This window comes from Neomonachus schauinslandi, chromosome 5 (genome assembly GCF_002201575.2).
Source record: "Neomonachus schauinslandi chromosome 5, ASM220157v2, whole genome shotgun sequence".
NCBI classification, from domain to species: domain Eukaryota; kingdom Metazoa; phylum Chordata; class Mammalia; order Carnivora; family Phocidae; genus Neomonachus; species Neomonachus schauinslandi.
Window position 1 is genome coordinate 105,691,554 of NC_058407.1, and position 18,817 is coordinate 105,710,370.

The window sequence follows — 18,817 nt, forward strand, 5'->3', positions numbered from 1 at the left end:
GGCATAGGAGTCATCTCGGATCTTGGTAGGATCTCCCACCTTGCCCTCCAATTTGGTTTTAAATCCCTGACTTCTTTCCCTTTTCCCAGGGTGTGTGTGTTGGGGGGGGGGGGGAGTAAAACAAATCAAAAAATTTCACTGGGATATATACTTATTCTCCCAATGACTTTGTTGTTTAAGTCTACTCTAAAATTAAAGTCAACAAAATGTGTGGTTTTCTTCATCCTCCATTAATGATGAGAACTGTCCATTCAAAAACTACACTAAGACAATGTCATCCTAAATTGCAATCCAGCTTTAACTGTAGGGCATTGAATCACCTCGCAAACAAATTACAGTCACTATGATTTACCAATAGGTACTGTACTGGGTGTTGTTGGGGTTTCTTTTTGGCAAACTTAGAACAAACCAGAGAACAAAATTTAAGTCTTCACCATCATGTAGAAAAATAAAATAAACAAACCTAAAGTATCTACCTATGTGTCAAGTGATTCATACTGCAAAAGTTAAAACTAAAATCTACACTTAACAGCAGAGTTTTAAAAATCCTTAGTGCAAGAAACATAACCAATTAATACAGATCAATACTTATTAATGAATATGGAAAATTTTCCTATACAGAGGTAGAGTCCAGTGCACAAGGCTAAAACAATATTCAATAGTCTAAACAAGACTGAGTCAGGTTTTACGGAATCCACTTTAAATTTTAAGTTATCAGACTGTATGTACATACATACAATAAATAGACTATACAATTTTTTAAAGTAGTTTAATAAACTCCACAAAATAATAGCAGATGCATTGAAATATTTACATAATTCAATTTTCAAATCTCTCTCATTCAAATAAAAGGGATAAAAATAAGCCTTCTGCTTTAAAGGCAGCAGAACCTCTTTCCTGAAATGGATCAGTAAAATAAGATACTTTACATGAGTGGAACTAATTTATGCTTGAGAGGTATTCATATTCAGCTAAGAAAATATGTCCCTTTTTAAGCTATATAGATTAGGGAATATAAAATGATATTTTCTACATTTTTAGATCTCTATTTAAAGTTCTAAATCCAACTCTTACTTGAAGAGAGAAGCTGATTTTGGTACCCATACAGAGTATATCAACACCACTACAATGGAAAGATAATTAACTTTTCAGATTCTGCTTGTTTGCTTTTAAAAGTTTAGGCCAGAAAGAACTTGACAATATTTCTGGTCCAAACAGCTGTTTACACATGATACAAATCTCACTGAAACCTGACTAGCACTTTTGGTCTGGGGATCTTGGGATTTCACCTTTCTGAGTCTCTTCCATTTCCAAAGTATGTTTCATCAGAAGCAGGCATGTTTGAGGATCAGGCATATGACTTTAGGGTACCCAAGACTAATATTCCGTAGTTTCCACATTCACAGAGGAAGAAGGTGAAACACAGAGTATCTGCTGCCATTTGCCTCGGACAGATTTGAAAAGGGAAAAAACTTAGAAGCCTATCATTGTGACCCAAGAAAATATGCAAACACCCAAAGCATTATATGCTTCATTGACTCAGATTCTTAGACTTAATATCAAATTTACTCTGATATTCTATCATTAACCCTTTTATTTTACTTGATATAAAAGATTCTTATCTAGCCCATAAGGAAATTAGGGATGGTCAGAAAATGAAAAAGTATGGTCATAATTAATGAAGCATAAACCTTCACAGTTTGAATTTTTGTATAACTTTGCTAAGCACCCACAATGAAAATGCAAGTTGAGTTTTTTATTCAATCGTCCTGTGAAAAATACCTCAGTAAATAGTAACATTTTGCCCTTCAATGATCTTCCCACGGGAATAACCCCCCCCCCCCCCCTTTTTTTTAAATTTTAGATTTTTAAAAAATTTTATACAAATAGACTAACTTTGATTTAAAGTAAACATATAAAAGTTGAGAAGAATATTGCTTGCAACAATGGACATGGAAGTAGAGGAATGAACTGGGCAGGGGGTACAGAGAAATGGCTCCTACTCAGTAACTGCAGGCAGACACCTAGCACTCTGGAAAAAACCTCACCCAGAGAACACCCTCTGCTGCACACTGTTTCCTTCAGCCCACAAAATCTGACTGATTTGTAACTACGACTTCAGGTCAGAGAACAAAATAAAAAAACAACTGCAAATAAACTGGAAGGCACAAGCACCCATGTGATCTAGAATTTTCTTGGGGTGGGAAATAAGGAGGAAAAGGGATACTTTTGGTTCAGCACTACAGTCAAGTTAATTTTGCCACCGTTGAAGAAAAACTGTATAAAATGAAGGAGTACAGAAATATAACAAGCGCATCCCACTTGTGAGGAAGAAAGCTCAGAAGACAGCTCACAGGAATAGTGCAGAGAGAAACAACCAGTACTATTTATTTGGATGTCTGTGCCATGGTGGGTACAAACTATATTCTCTGCTCTGTGGGACCAAAACCAAAACAATAAAAACAAACAAAAATCCCCCAAATCCCAAAAAGCAGCTAGAAGGAATGCAAGAAGTCTTACAGAACATACTGATCCAGATGGAGGTGGATAAACGCACACTTTTGTCTTTAATGCACATCCAACTTTGTTACCTACTGCTGTGTTTTTCCATCGTGTTCATCTACAGACCAGACAGGGACTTAAGAAATGGCCAAGCCATTTAACCTTTTCCCTGCCTCTACACGACTTCCCTTTCCCTTTGTTTCCTTCTCCAGGATGAGAGTCTTTTTCCTCCATGAGGGAAGTGCTGTTAATGACGATGGGGAAGGGCATGAAACAGGATTTCCAGAATACTGATTTCGCTTCCCTCGAGGCCTTGCTGCGTGGGAGTGGGCCACACAGCTTGGAGGCGGTCATCAAGGCAGCCTGACAGAGCTATGAATTAAAAAAGAAAAGGAAAGGAAAACAAAAACAAAACCACCCCCAGTCTGTCTTTTCTCACACTAAAGGAGAAACTGAGGGATGGCACGGCCTCCAGTGGGGACCCCCACGGTTAGGAGATGATGGCGGGGGACCACCTTGGCAGAGTCAGATTGTCAGCACTCGCTGACCGCTTCCTCGTGGGTCGACGCAGGTCCTTGTACTTGTCCTCGCAGAGGCGAGAGATGGCCTGAGGGGCAGAAGAGAGACAATTTGGGTCAGGGCTGGACTCGGGAGCAAGTACCACTGTCCTCTAGGCGCCCTCGGCTCCCTCACTCATCAGACACCACCCACCGCTGGGTGCCAGCATCATAGGCACTGAGGACACGCGGGGCCAATACTGACAAGAGTTCCTGCCCTGGGCAGTTTCCATATGTGGGCCGCTCACAGTGGGGGCCACAAAGGAGGTACAGACCCTGTCTCCAGGTACAGGCCCTGTCTCCAAAGCGCTTACAGTCTGAGAAAATCATCACAAAATGTGAAACAATTATAGGACAGGGTAGCCTGGGGCTCAGCTAGACGCAGGTTCAATGCTGGCGAACCACTCGGTGGGGAGGGGGGGGTGTGACCTGGGCCTATGCCTATTTCAAGTCCTGCATCCTCGTCTGCAAACGGGGTAAAGAGCACCCCGCCTTGCGCGGCTGTCGTAACGCATCAGGGTTCGTGCCGGGCGGCGCTGGGAAGACCGCTCAGTACAGTACTTGGCGGCAGTCAGTTATCTGAGACTGAGTCAGAGCAGATGACCCCATGTCTGAGTCAACTCTAGACGACTGATGAAGAAAGGAACCGGGAGGGGACAATGTAGGAACAATCCACACTGTCCTCGTTTTCTTGATGAAGACAGTGAGACTCTCGGGGGAGCGTCTCAGCCAAGAGCAAGGCTCAGCCCTCCCTGGGGCTCGGAGCCTGGTCATGGCCCTTTCAGGGCTGCTACTGGGTGCAGGTGGAGAGCACGTGGATGACAAAGTGGGAGCCAGCTCACATCACCCCAGATGTCTTGTCCCGGTCACATTCACCTTGCCTTCTGTCAAAATGACCCAGGAGTGGGGAAGTCACCATCAAGGGACAAAGGCACAAGAGCAGCAGACCCTGATCACATCATCATGGCTCTCACTGAAGTCACAATAATGCTTCTAGCTGCTCTCCCTGCTTCCCCTTTAGCTAACTCTGTGATCTCTTTCCCCATACTTCCCCCTCATCTCACCCACGCTGCTCTGCGGCCTCCCCCTCGGCCCCCCATCACCTGAGCCTGAGCTGGCTCCCACTGTAGGTTTTGAAGCAGCTCTTCCCTCAGCCTGGAGGTTTCTGCGAGGCTAAGATGGCCCACGCTAGAGTCCTCATGCAACCATGGCCGACTCAGTGAGGCTACCGACAACAGCAACCCCCTACACCCTGCTGCTTCTTTTGTACTCACCTTCTAACATACTAGTTTACTTATTATGTTTACTGTTTACTGTCTGTGTCCTCCCAGCAGAATGTAAACTCCAAAAGGGCAGAGTCTATCGGTTTTGTTCATGATGGTGTCTGGTAACCAGTGCCTGGTATCAGGGGACCCTGAGTGAATATGTGTCGAATGGATGTGGAAGTTCCAATCAAGATGTGCACATAACAGAGCATGCACGTATCAGGCTAGGGTCAAAGTACTGGAAACCCAGGGTACTGGCAACTGATTCTCATTTATTTTCCAAAACCCACAAATGCACTTTAGAACAACGACTCCAGTGGTAGCAGGGAGGATGGATTAGAGGAGAGAGACAGGAGTTGAGGACGTCTTCCTCCAAATGACAGATGAATGAGGGCAGGAGATGGGCTAGATCACTGGGAATTCCCCATGTGAAACATACTGCATGCACTTAATATAGGTGACATACTTCAAGAGAAAATCTGATCCCTTACAGATATTGGAGCAATGATTTTTGAAAGTACATTATTTTCACGTATTTAAACTCCCTGAGATTACTGTGTGTGGTTTCTCAGCTTATAAACAGTACACGGGTCTGAATGTAATATTATAATAATGAATTAGCTATGTACGATCTTATTCTAGATTTCATAATGCAAACTCTTAGCTTTCATCCCATCTCCCACATGCATACACAGATACTAATTTATTTCAAAGAGAAATGGCCAGGCTAATGAAAAGACCACTTTGCATTTGCCTTGGTTCCTGGTGCACTCTAGCGTCCACACTCTACCTTGCAACCCGCCTATCAAGTCAGCCCTTTGGTGGTACCTGCGAGCAGGTACAGAGCCTCAGGTAACAGCCACTTCTAGTATGCCTCACCCCCACCTTGCTTTCCACGATGGGGTTCAAGTTTGCTAACCAAACAGACTACGAGGGATACTGGGGTATGGAAAATAATGAAATCCCATTCCTTAAAAATTATTTCGGGGCGCCTGGGTGGCTCAGTCGTTGGGCGTCTGCCTTTGGCTCAGGTCATGATCCCAGAGTCCTGGGATCGAGCCCCGCATCGGGCTCCCTGCTCCGCAGGAAGCCTGCTTCTCCCCCTCCCACTCCCCCTGCTTGTGTTCCCTCTCTCGCTGTCTCTCTCTCTGTCAAATAAATAAAATCTTCAAAAAAAAAAAAATTATTTTGAAGGGGGGTGCCACATGCTTTTCCAGATAGTGCTTCTGTCCAGACCTGCAGAGCAGTGGGGGTCTGCATCTCAGGAAGCTCCGGTTCTTGGGAGGACAGAGAACAGTCTTGCCAGGACTACCGGCCCTCCTCAGCCCAGTGAGCCTGAGCAGCACTTGGTGCGGCGGCCCCTGGGGCAGGCGAGCACTCCCTCTTCCCACTCAGATAACCTGCCGGAGGTCACAGCGGGCACCAGCTACCCCGTCTCAGCCAGCCTGTGTGTCCGCAACGCGAGATACTCTCCCTCTGAGAACCACAGACCTGCTTTCCTGCAGGCTAAGCGGCCGCTTCCAGGAGCTCCACACTCTTCCCTCAGCAGGAGAGGAGCACTGCTCGGACTGAAACAAGGCGCCTGCTCACTGTGAAATCGAATCCTATTTCACGCACGTGCCTGCAAGAGTCTAACGCTTGTCTTGGGGCACCTCCTTCAGAGGAAGAGTTTTCCATATCTTGCTCCAGAGAAATGGGAGACTTTAAATGAGCAGTTGCATCCCAATGGCGAGCACACAATTACAGCAGAGTGACCGAGTTCGGACAACCTCACTGGGTTTTTATTTTAAACGCCGTGCTCCATATCCAGTCTGTTCCACAGTTTTACAAAGTTTTTCCTTGGGATTAGCATACTATGTACTTTTTACAATTTTATTTAAAATTTTGACTTTCTTAAGCTTGCAAACCATAATAATCTCTTTCCCTCCACCTCTAGCCTTTGTGTGGTTCACAGCTATTAACCCTGTTAGACCAGCACTCTAGCTATCCTGACCCTGTACTGAATTGGGATAACGTGTCACTCAGATTGGACAATGCGGCAGGCAGCACAGACCTCCTGGGTCTCACCAAGCTGGGGACATGACTGTACCATCAACCGCTTTGATCAAAGGGTCTATGGGATGAGACCACAACAGTGCCTGAGGATGAAGGTACAGAGGGCCTCAGCACAACTTCTCTGGAGGAATGGGTTTCACCCTTCCTCGTTACCCCACCACTTTTCATCCACTCAACAAGTCAGATGGGAAGAGCTAGGTGCAAATAGCTATATACACAGGTCATGAGCACAAAAGTTACACAGCTTAACAGTGAGGGCCCTAAATCCAGACCAAGACCCATGGGGCTGGCCCCAGCTCTAACTGGGCTGTGGGGAAAATATTTTGAATAAAAAATAAAAAGCATAATATAACCTTTTGGGATTCCCAATCATTAGGGTCATCTGGTATCTTTTTCCTTATAAAAGTGCATGTCAAGAAATACCTTTTTGTGAGCGTATTTTTTAAAAAACAGATCTTTATAAGATTTGAAGAATAGAATCAATGCACGTTAAATAAAAGATATTCAGAAGGTTATTAAAACTATGGTTGGATGAATTACAATCAACTAAATAAACTGGCCAACTCTAAATCCAGGGTAACCTGTCTGTATTTCATAACAACACACAGTGGGGAAAATGAGCGTGGTGACCTCCCACTTCCGGGAGACCCGGATGAGGCATCTGCAATAGTGCATCAAAAACCAGTACGTGAAAGCATCTTACCTCAAGCTTGTGAGCCCTCTCCCTGCTCAGGGGCTCCAAGGGAAAGCTCAGGTTGTTTGCTTCTGCCAGAGAACGAAGATCAAAATAATACTTGGCATAAACACTGGAAGGAACATTGATGTTGAACTGGAGCAATTCAAGAAACTGTCGCTCTAGCTCATTCCTGCAAAGACAAAAACAGCACATGTCTAGCTGCCATATACCAGGCTGCGTGGCCCACCAAGGCAAGCCGCTAGAGACCAGGCTCCAGAAAACTGCAACCTCCAGGGAGAAAAGCTATCTAATTAATTGCCTGGTTGGACACCAGAGTTGCAGTTTAACCACCAAATGGGTACTAAAAGCCAAATGATCAAGTGCCCAGAAGGATGAGGCCTGATTAGTTGGGACGATCACCAGGAAGTGCTTCAGGGTGGTGCGTTTCATTGAGACCCAGCCACACACACAGCAGGCTCTGGCTGCTAATCCCAGCACAAACCATCAACCCTGGGGCAGATGAAGCAGTCAAGAGCTGTCAAGTGGAGCCTGGTGAGGGGCCCACACAGGAGCCCAGGGGAAAAGCCTCTGTTACACCTAGAGGCCTGTCTTTCCTCAGTGGCCTTCCCCTTCCCTACCTCCTAGGAGAAGAGTAGAGGGACTGCTGTGGGGGCTTCCTTAGGCAAAGCGGGGAGTAGGGGAACGAACTGCAGTCCTGGACTCACAAAAAGGGACCCCCGCCAACTCTCAAGAGTGAAAGCAGTAGTCCCCACACCTGAGCCTGCATCTAATCACATGCAGGGCTCGTTAACACAGACTGAGGAGCCCACCCCAGTCCTGGTTCAGCGGGTCGGCGGGTGGGCCTGAGAATGTGTCTTTCTAACAAGCTCCCACGGGATGCTGATGCGGCTGGTCCCAGCGCAAACCTCTAGAACCACTCACCTCCACAGACTGGTCAGTAAAGGAGCGAACACAGGTATTAAGATCCATCTGGTCGACCCATTTATAGTTTGATGAAAATGAATGATGGGTAGGCAGAATAAATTCTAAAACTTCTATTTGGAGAACTTCCCCATGTCAATTATCTTTTAGATCAGGTTCATTTCTTGACAGTTAGTACCCGGAGGGACAAAAGTCCTCAGCGATGGATCTGTTTGTTGAGCACCGGGGCTAGGTTGGGCACGCAGTTTTAGCATCGTCTCCCCCTGGAAGCACCCTGTGCTCCCAAGCACGCTACACAGCCCTCTATTTCTGTCCCTTATCAGACTCCACTGCAGGTGTCACCTTGACTCAGTGTCCCTGCTTGTCTCCTCCTAGCCAGAAACCATGCCACCTGGCCCCTATCACAGCACCTGACATACAATTAGTGCTCAATAATTACCCTTACTGAATGGAACAGGCCAAGCTCAGCTTGGGTGGAGGGATGGAGGAACGCTTCCCATAGAAGGAAGAGATGAACTGAGTCTGGAAATACAGAGCTCTGGTGGAAAGGAACAAGGGTTGGGGCAGGGAATTTCTGGCAGGATACCTGGTCACCACCTCCTGTAAGTGAATTTGAAGGCTGACAAACCCCGCCCCAAGTGCTAGGCCTCACCCCAACTAGCCCGGACCCCCCTCCACGGACTCCACTGAACACTGAGCCCCCCGGCTCTGGTCCCTGGATGCAGATACCTGATGTTTTGCAGCCTCAAACTAACTCAGCACCATCCTGTCCGCATGGTGTACCCGAGTCCTTGTCTGTTCCTGGTGAGTCACCTCATTAAGCTAGCAGAGACTGAAAGGACTCTGTCTCAATCTCCTGCTGTGACAAGGGACAGGAGCGCCAAGGTGGTGGGGAAGGAAGGCTGGGATGTGAGCAAGAGTGGATGGCTTCAGAGAGAGAAGGTACTGGGCAAATGAGAGCTGCTACAGAAGGTTTGTGGTCCTCAGATGGGAAGGCTGAGAAGTCACATTCAGGTCTTTTCATCAGAGAAACACCGTAATTTGCTGTTTCTATACAGTCTAGTGAACGAAGGTGCATACTGTGCTAAATTTTATTCTTTTAAAGAGTCTAAATTACTTTGGCTTATTTGGGATAATTTTTACTTTAACTTTTATTTATGCCTCCTTTAAATGAGATTTAACAAGAGATCATCCTGTGAAATACTGGAACTCAGCTAAGATTTTAGTAAAACAAGAGTGTAAAAGTACTGCTAAGGCCAGAAGTGCCAAAACAGATGGGCTAGAAGGAGCTCTCCTGGGGGGGCCGTGGGGGCCGCCTGGGGACAGACTGCCGTCTGGTGGCCGAAGGCGCCACTGCAGCTCTCACTCTCCTGATGCTAAGAAAACCTTGGGGGGAAAAAAATAGAGCCAGCCTGTTAATCCTGGCCCCACTGGTAGCTGGTTAGCAATGACTCTTGTTGAGGGGGTACACTCTGACTAAAGCCAAGAGGAATCTGTTTTTGAACAGGGTGGCATTTTCCTCAAGGTTCCTTGGAAAAAAGGAACAGCCTTTCTTCAGGCTTTTCTTTTTTAAGCTCTGAGGGAAATACGGACTTTAGAGCTGTTGTGCTTTCTAATTAAGGCAAGATTTAGCAAATAAAAGTAATTCCCAAAATCTGACTTTCCAAACTGCAGCAGGACATCTTACAGGGACATGTGACAGCTTGCTACGTGATAAATCGTAAGAAATACTAACAGTGACACAGAGGGAACAGGCTTGATGGATTTACTGCCCTCAACTGAATAATCACGAGAAAACAGTTCTCATTAAAAAAATTTTTTTTTAAAGATTTTATTTATTTGAGAGAGTGAGAGAGAGAGAGCACAAGAGGGGGGAGCGGGAGAGGGAGAAGCAGACTCCCCGCTGAGCAGGTAGCCCGATGCGGGACTCGATCCTGGGACTCCAGGATCATGACCTGAGCCGAAGGCAGTCGCTTAACCAACTGAGCCACCCAGGCGCCCAGTTCTGATTAAAATTTTATAAGAAGTAAACTCAAGTCAGTAAACAAAACATATATTCAGAAATATGCGTTACATTAGATCAAAATTGTAAAGAAACCCAACTGAATTAGCACAATTCACAACTTGTGAAGGGGCCTCTAAAATGGAGTAAGGAGAGTTGTTTTTATCATCTAAACATTTATCATCTATCTGCTTTTCTAGAAAAACGGGTTCACTTTAAAAACCAGCCACTGACAGTCTAGCAATCCCACTTCTGGGTATATACGCAAAAGAACTGAAAGCAGGGACTCGGAGAGATCTGTACACCCATGCTCCCAGCAGCGCTATTCTCAGGAGCCAAGAGCAGATGCAGTGCAAGTGTCAGGTGTCTAGCAATGGATGAACGGATAAACAAAACAGAGTATGTCCATGGACTGCAATACTTTCGACCTTAAAAAGGAAGGAAATCCCACTATATGCTGCTACACAAATGAACCCTGAGGACACTATGCTAAGTGAAATAAGCCAGTCACAAAAAGAGGAACACTGTGATTCTGCTTCTGTGAGGCACCCAGAGAAGTGAAATTCAGAGACAAAGCAGAATGATGGCTGCCAGGGGCGGTGCAGGGGGAGGTGGGGACGTATTATTTAATGGGCACACAGTTTCTGGTTGGTGATGGTTGCACAACAATGTGAAGGTACTTAATGCCACAGAACTGTACACTTAAAAATGGAGAAACTAGTCAATTTTATGCCAGGTATATTTTACCGCACTGAAAACCAAAACCAAAGACCGGGCACCCTACACCCACGGAGGGCCAGAGGTTTTTGCTGTCTCTATCTGCTCTGCAGCGCTAAAACCAGTCTCTAGGCTTCTCCGTATTTGAGATTCCTTTGTTTACATATGAGCACGACTCTTCTGAGGTTACTGCAAAACAAAAACAAGCCAACCCCACAGTATAACTTCTTTTAACAGCATTTTTGCCCGTCAAAGTTCATCCTTCCCTTTCCCATGCACGGCACCTGTCACTAGGTGCTCAAAGCCGACATGATGTGTGAGAAAGAGACCTCACATACAGAATACATTCACCCCATCCCAACAGCCCAAAAGTCTCAACCCATTCCAGCATCAACTCCAAGTCCGAAAATCTCATCTAAATCAGGTATGGGTGAGACCAGAGGTCTGATTCATCCTGAGGCAAAATTCCCCTGCAGGTATGAACATGTGAAACTTCCTACTGTGGAAGTTACCTGCTTCCAAAGTACAAAGGTCACACGGGCATAGGCAGACATTCCCATTACAAAAGGGAGAAATCAAAAAGTAGAAAGGGGTCTTGGGCCTCAAGCAAGTCCGAAATCTAGCTGGGCAAATGCGTTCGATTTTAAGGCTTGAGAATAATCTGTGGCTGATGCTCTATCATCCAGCCCACTGAGGGGGCCGCCCTGCCTCTGGGCCCCCTTAGCCAAGGGCAGCAGCCCCACATCCTAGCCGAGGGGGAGGCAGCCTCAGCCCCCAAGACCCATACCTGCTGTGCCCGTGGGGGCAAATGGGCAGCCCTGCCAACTCCCAAACTGCCTTCATGGCCATTTCCCCTTTTGAAGGATAACATGTCACAGCAGGACAGCTCTTCGGTAGAATCCCGAAGTCCCACAGCCTTCCTTCACTTTGTCCTGTCTTGTCCCCTTCAGTTTAAACTGGCAACACTTCCACTGGGACGAATGACTGGACCATCGAGCCACACTTGTAACCTCTTTGGCAAACACTGTCCAGCCACAACACCCTCATTGTTCTCTGCAGAGCATGCTTTCTCATTTCTTGCAATAGGGATAGGCAGAGGATGGAAAATTTGAGTTCTTCCAAATCGTCAACATCTGGTCCCTTCTTGCTTAACAGCTCCTTCTTCAATTTCTCTCTCCTCAGATTTTATAATAAGCAGCACGGAGAAACCAGGCAGGGTTTCTAAACACTCTGCTCAGAAATCTCCTCAGCTAAATATTCCAGTTCATTCTTGAACTTTCTACCTTACACAAACACTAGAACACAATTTGGCCAAGTTCTTTGCCACTGTGTAACAAGTGTTGCCCTTGGTCCAGTGTCCAACAGCATGTTCCTCATTTCTGATACTGCACTCCAGAAGCACCTTTAACAGTCCTAATTCTAGCAACATTCAGTTTGTGGTACGACATGTCTATCTCTAAGATGAGAGAAGCTTCCTCTAAAGCTCTCTGCTTCCTGAGTCCTCATCAGAATCACTTTTCACAACCATGTTTCTACCAACTGTCCCTTCAAGGTAATCTAGGGTTTTTCTAACATGTGCCTCAAAACTCTTGTCGCTTCTACACATTACCCAGTTGCAATGCCACTTCCGCATCTTCAGGTAACTGTGAGAGCAGCACCCCACTGGCCAGGATCAACATCTATAGCGGTCTACCAGGGCTGCCACAACGCAATACCACAGACTGGGGGCTTAAACAGCATTCATTTACTTTCTCACAATTCTGGAGGCTAGAAGTCCAAGATGGGGGTGCCAGCAGCGTTGGTTTCTTCGGAAGCCTCTCTCTTGGCCTGCAAATGGCCGCCTTCTCTCTGTGTCCTCGCATGGCTGTCCCTCTGCTGTTTGTGTGACTCAGTCCTACTGGATTCGGGCCCACCCTCAGGACCTACTTTAAATTAATTACCTCTTTACGACCTTATCTCCAAATACAGAGACATTCTGAGGCACTGGGCCTTAGGCTCCAACACAGGAATTCTGAGAGAACACAATTCGGCCCCTAACACTGGGTCTCTGTTGTAGCGCTCAGCGGGGCACTGGGCTTCATGCTGGTTTATGTATTCCCTTACAATACACAAAAGCTTTCTCCAAGTACGCCTAAAAACACAAGAGCATTAGGGAACAGATTTCTAGATCTCTAACTTTCATTTCTCACTGTTAAAATTGACTTGCCCGAGAACACATCAAGTATATAGGTTCTCCTTTCAGCCCCTCCCTTCCTACTCTTCTGCTCTGAGAGAGAGAGGCAGGCTGCTCACCCTCCCTTACTGGGGTTCACTGTCCCGAAGTGAAAAACTTGCATGGTGGGGCAAACATCTGATCACCAAGCATCTGCTCTTTTTATCTCCCTCTGAACTGCACTCCTCCCCTTTGAAGCCCTAGGCCCCAATCCCATTCCTTAGCTCAGATGGCATATAAGCCTCACTTGCCTGAGGGCCTCTGAGTCTCATATTTTTATGGGGCTCCCATATGTACAAAATTAAATTTTCTCCTGTTTGTCTTATGTCAATTTAATTATTAGACCAAAGAACCTAAAAGGGGAAAAAGGGAAAATTTTCGTCCCCTACATACACACATCAGCAACACAAACAAGAAAGGACAACCATGATGTCATTCCTACGGCACACAACTCAAGTGTCAAATGATATCAAGGAGTTGACAGAGTAACCTCCAATAAAGGAAACAAGTCAGCACCTCTTACCACCTTGCATCCTCCTCTGTGGTCCTAACGACAATTATTTTAGTAGTTGTTTTCACTTTGAAATATAATCAAGACTTTAATTTTTCTTACTATCAAAAACTTATTTACACTTGTCCTCCTTTTTATAATAAAGAATTATAGACCCAGGAAGGAGTTTTATAGGTCTACAGCAGAAATAGGCTCTGCAACAAAAGACCTAAGAAGACAAACAGGTGGGGCGCCTGGGTGGCTCAGATGGTTAAGCGTCTGCCTTCGGCTCAGGTCATGATCCTGGAGTCCCTGGATCGAGTCCCGCATCGGGCTCCCTGCTTGGCGGGGAGCCTGCTTCTCCCTCTCCCTCTACTGTTCCCCCTGCTTGTGCTCTCTCACTCTCTATATCAAATAAATAAATAAAATCTTTAAAAAAAAAAAAAAGAAGAAGACAAACAGGTGTGCTTCACAGGGTACCACAAAAATGGGGTTCCATCCAATCAGTGACCAGAGGCAAGGAGGGCCTTAGGCTGGTGAGGAACCCAAAACTAATGTGCCCACATGACACCCCCCAGCAGCAGCCTGCACAGGCACTGTGAAGACCCCACACCCCCAGGATGACTGGGTCTAGGAACATGGACGTGGACTGAGACACAGCTGGGCACCTCCTCCAGCCTAAAGCTTCCTCAAGGAAGCCGAACAAACAATAACTGAAAAATTTTAGCAAGAATAGTGTCAGAAGTACCTAAAAACCATAAGGAACTGTAAATAGTTTATCCTGATCATTTTCCAAAACAGCTCCTTTTTCCTGTAAGAGGCTCTAAACCTGTTTCCTGTATTCCCAGACCCCAGAGATCATAGACAACAGGCCTGCAGGTCTCCTGTTCACAATCCTCACCTAAATCTAAGGACTGAACCATCTGAGAAATCCCAAGACCGCCCTGAGAGCTATGGGGGTGGACGCCCCTCGCCCCCAAGCTCATGGCGCTTCCACTGAGCTGGGGCTCTGAGACCAGCTGGGGGAGAACATACAGCCCTAATGAGACACATGAGAGCACTCAAGGACAGAATGCTGATTTTAACCAACTGAACTTGCAAATTCTCCCTGAAACTAAACAGAAACATAATATTGTAGCTCTTCTGCTTTTTTGAGGAGGCTCCTGCCCACAAAAGACTGGTGTGGGGCATTGTTATGAGTCTGCAGTGAGGTAAAGAGCCAGAACAAAAGCCATCACAGAGGTGACAGCATTATCTACACCTTTCTGATTAAGGTAAAGGAATGTTTTTGCCCATAATATAGTTTCAGTAACTAGTTTCGCAAAATCAAAAAGTGTAACCAGTACCTGTTCATGATCCTCAATGAAGAGTAGTACAGGTGTAATATTCCCCAGCCACGTCCTTGTTGTGCCCACTCACAAGAGACCTTTAGTCAAATTCATTCCTTCTTTACCATACAGACCATTCAGAGGGATGCGGTTCCTTTCCAAAAGGTGCCCCACCCCCCACCCCAACACACACACTCACATGTCCTCCACCGTGATGTCTTTCAGGATCTGGCAATAGTCCACATTCCACACAGCCTGGTCATCCCAAACCTTGGAGGCCAGCAGGATCGCCCCTAGAACAATCCGCTTCCAGTTGGCCGGACAGATGTCTATCTCTGCATATGTTAAAAGTCTTTCAAGGTATACCTGGGAAGACATGAAAATGCCAGAGCTAAAAGACTTGAGTTGTTTTGTCCTACATGCTAGCATACATAAACTCTAAAACTGTTTGACTCCACTTCACCAGCCTTTAAACAGGGATTTATCCTCTGATCATACCTATTTTTAAAAAGTCAAAGGGCTCAGCTAGTCTGATGGGAAATGGACACCCTCCGTAACTGAAGAGTGTGGATGTAGCTGGATCATAAAAGACTCTGAGGCAGGAACAAATTCCAGGTAGCACAGGTTAATTTCTCACTCTAACAACTACGATATCGATACAGATTCAACATACAACGGTACTAATTTCAACAAACGGTGTCAAAGGAACAAACCTTTTCTATCTCGTAAAGTTTTTATTTTGAGGCAATTATAAATTTACATGCTGCATCAATAAACCTATTTTTTTATTATCGTGGTAAAATATATATAACATTTACCATTTAACCATTTTTAAGTGCACAGTTCCGTAGCAGTAAGTACATTCACACTGTTGTAAAATCACCACCCATCTCTGTCTCCAGAGCTTTCTCATCATCCTGAACTAAACTCTGTTCCTACTAACCAACTCCCTGTTCCCCTTCCCCCCAGCCTTTGGCAACAACCATTCTACTTTGTCTCCATGAGTTTGACTACTCTAGGAATCATTCAATGTTTGTCATTTTTGTTCTGGCTTTTTTCTCTTAGCATGTCCTCAAGGTTCATCCAAGTATGTAGCATATGTTAAAATTTCTTCCCTTTTTAAGACTGAATAATAATCCACTGCATACCACATTGTGTTTACCCATTTTTCCATCGATGGACATTTGAGTTGTTTCCTCCTTTTGGTTATTGTGAATAATGTTGCTGCTGTGAACACTGGTGTACAAATACCTGTTTGAGTCTCCACTTTTGATTCTTTTGGGTATGGACCCAGAAGGAGAACTGCTGGATGATATGATAATTCTATATTTAATTTTTTAAGGAACCACCATATTATTTTTCCACAGTACCTAGGCCACTTAATATTCCCACCAGCAATGCACAGGGGTTTCAATTTTTTCATATCCTCGCCAACACCAGTTATTTTGTTTTCTTTTTTTTTTTTTTTAAATAATAGTCATCCTAATGAGTGTGAAGTAGGTATCTCACTGTGGTTTTGATTTGATTTTTAAATGAAATAATTTTAGCTGAAGTTGGAAAATGAAACCAAGTAACATAAGATTTATAAATTGCCATAATGTAGCTTGAAGACAGATATCAGAAATACCCACAAAGTGCTTTGCTTACTTTGGGTCACAAGGTAAGAATTCCTTTTAAAGTTTTCCTTCTGTTTATCAGCATGTTTTATACTTCTCTGAACCATGGAATTATTGTTTCTATAGTTTATCAAACACATTTACAAAGTGGAATTACTGTATCAGAAAGAAACAAACGAAACGAATCATATTTAAACTTTTAAGAACCTGCTTCCTAAAACAGATGAAATCTATATAGTGTTAAATTTTTCATAGTTTGTAATGCCCATAAAGTCTTAAATATCATGTAATTTTTAAAAAGGCATGTGGTGGTGGGGGCAGGGGTGTGTCTGGTTGGCTCAGTCTACTGAGTGTCCGATTCTTGGTTTCGGTTCATGTTGTGATCTTGAGGTCATGGGATCGAGCCCCACGTCAGGCTCCATGCTCAGCATGGAGTCTGCTTGTCCCTCTCCCTCCCCGTCCTCCCCTCTCCTCTCTTGCACTTGCTCACTCACTCGCTGTCTCTCTTTCTAAAATTAAAAAAAAAAAAAAAAAATTTTAAAAAGGCATGTGTGGAAAAAAATGTTAACACAAATACACAAATAAAGATAATTATCAGTCAAATATCAATACTCATAAACGAGATGGGAAAGTCCACACCTGTTACATCATTAGGGCTCTGGGGAGGAGACTGCACTTTGGGAAATTCTTGAGAAACAGGGCAACTAACTGGTTGATTGGGAGAAGTTTGTTAAATGACACGAATCCGTCAACAGAAGCACAGGATAATGCCAGAAGCAGACTAAGAATTACACAACACAGAGCCCACAAGATGAGAACAGATATGCGAGAGACGGTGTGAAGCACTCAAACTTAAGCCATGGGTCCCTGTGTAACAGAGCAGTAACTATGTGCCAAGCACGGTGCCCATCGCTGGAGACACAGGACAGCAGCACCGACGGCTCTGGCCACACCGTGGAAAATGGGCTGGAAAGGAGCACAGCTGATGGGCAGAGGAGACGATGCAGCAGATGGTATAAGCAAGAGCAGGGTTTGAACTGGGGACATGACAGGAGAGACTAACAGTCCTATCAGACCGACCTAGAGTCCAGGGACCCCAACAACCAAGAAGGTGGGCTGCTGCAGGAGACCCCGAGGCTTCCAGCTCATACAGCTGGATGGGCGACACCTGAGACAGGGAGCCCTGCTGGGGGAAAGACAGTTACAGGTGGATGCTGTATGTCTGAGACATCCCAGAAGACGCCACCCATGTAGGCGGTACACACACCCTTGTGAAGCTCGAAGAAAAGAGCCCTCAGATAGAAATCTGAGTGTCTGCGGCACATCCCAGGTCCTGGGATGACAGCTTAGGGAGAGAGAAAAGGAGGGGCCGGAGCCTTAAGAGCCCCTCCTGTTTTAACATCTGGAGAGAGGGTAAAGGGGCAGCAAAGGAGAGGGAGGAATAATATCTGGTGTGTTCTGCTATTAAGATATGTAATACTCAGGGTGCCTGGGTGGCTCAGTCAGTTAAGCGGCTGCCTTCGGCTCAGGTCATGATCCCAGAGTCCTGGGATCGAGCCCCGCATCGGGCTCCCTGCTCGGCGGGAAGCCTGCTTCTCCCTTACCCTCTGCCTGCCACTCTGCCTACCTGTGCTATCTCTCTGTCAGATAAAGAAATTTAAAAAAATCTTAAAAAAAAAAAAAAGATGTGTAATACTCTGGAGAAAAAGCTCCAAGGCAAACGGAGGTGTTTTTAAGTACCTGAATTAGGCTTACAATATTATACAGGGCATATAAGAAGGAAATTGAAGTGGTCTCTTTCACAGCAAAAAATAAAATTAAAGATGTAAAAACACTTCAGGCAGTGACTGTGTGGGTGGAGAGGGGCAAGGAGGCCAGGGGGGTGAGGTACTTAGGAGGGAGAGTAGGAAGAGAGAGGGAAAGGGGGAGAGAGCCTTATCAGTCTCTCCACCTAGTAAACCCTAAGCTCCCTGAGGACAAGGGCCACGTCTCATTCCCACTTGTGTGCCCAGCATCTATCACAATGCTAGCAGAGGGTGTGACCTCAGGCTGCTTCATTCACGGACACACCATCCACGTAGGAGCCCTGGCTCTGGAATACAGCAATGGGAGGGTACATTTTTGTGTAAGAAATTTAGGTAAGAACATGGCCACAAAGAATGGCATCCAGGAAAGGGAACTGCATTGACAAAGGCAGAGTGGATTTAAAGGCGAAACGGAGCCCATGGTTTGTGGGCCAGGTACAGTGGTGGACAAGGAAGTTCAGAGGACAGAGTCACTCTGCTGTGCCAAGCGCAGACAGTCAAAAAGACCTTCCAATAAGCCCCAGGAAGTCACACAGCGTGGCATTCTCACTGCTTTATCACTGCTTTACGGCACCGTTGCGGGAGTTTCCAAACCTCTCTCAGTGAGCAGTAACATAACAGCATTTGGTTGTGACACCTACTGGCGAGAA

At 45.5% G+C, this 18,817-nt stretch overlaps 1 protein-coding gene across 2 annotated transcripts in view; it reads right to left on the reverse strand.

Moving 5' to 3' along the window:
* Positions 1-1,876: 1,876 nt before the first annotated feature.
* The window catches only part of CCNY (cyclin Y), a 231,517-nt gene continuing 214,576 nt past the window's right edge, over positions 1,877-18,817 (reverse strand). For both annotated transcript variants that reach the window (XM_044915488.1, XM_044915487.1), the window contains 3 exons: positions 14,946-15,112; positions 7,083-7,245; positions 1,877-3,109 (listed from right to left, as the gene is read on the reverse strand). In XM_044915488.1, coding sequence (XP_044771423.1) covers positions 2,993-3,109; positions 7,083-7,245; positions 14,946-15,112 — 447 coding nt within the window. In that variant the 3' untranslated portion in view covers positions 1,877-2,992. The remainder of the gene's footprint in view (positions 3,110-7,082; positions 7,246-14,945; positions 15,113-18,817) is intronic.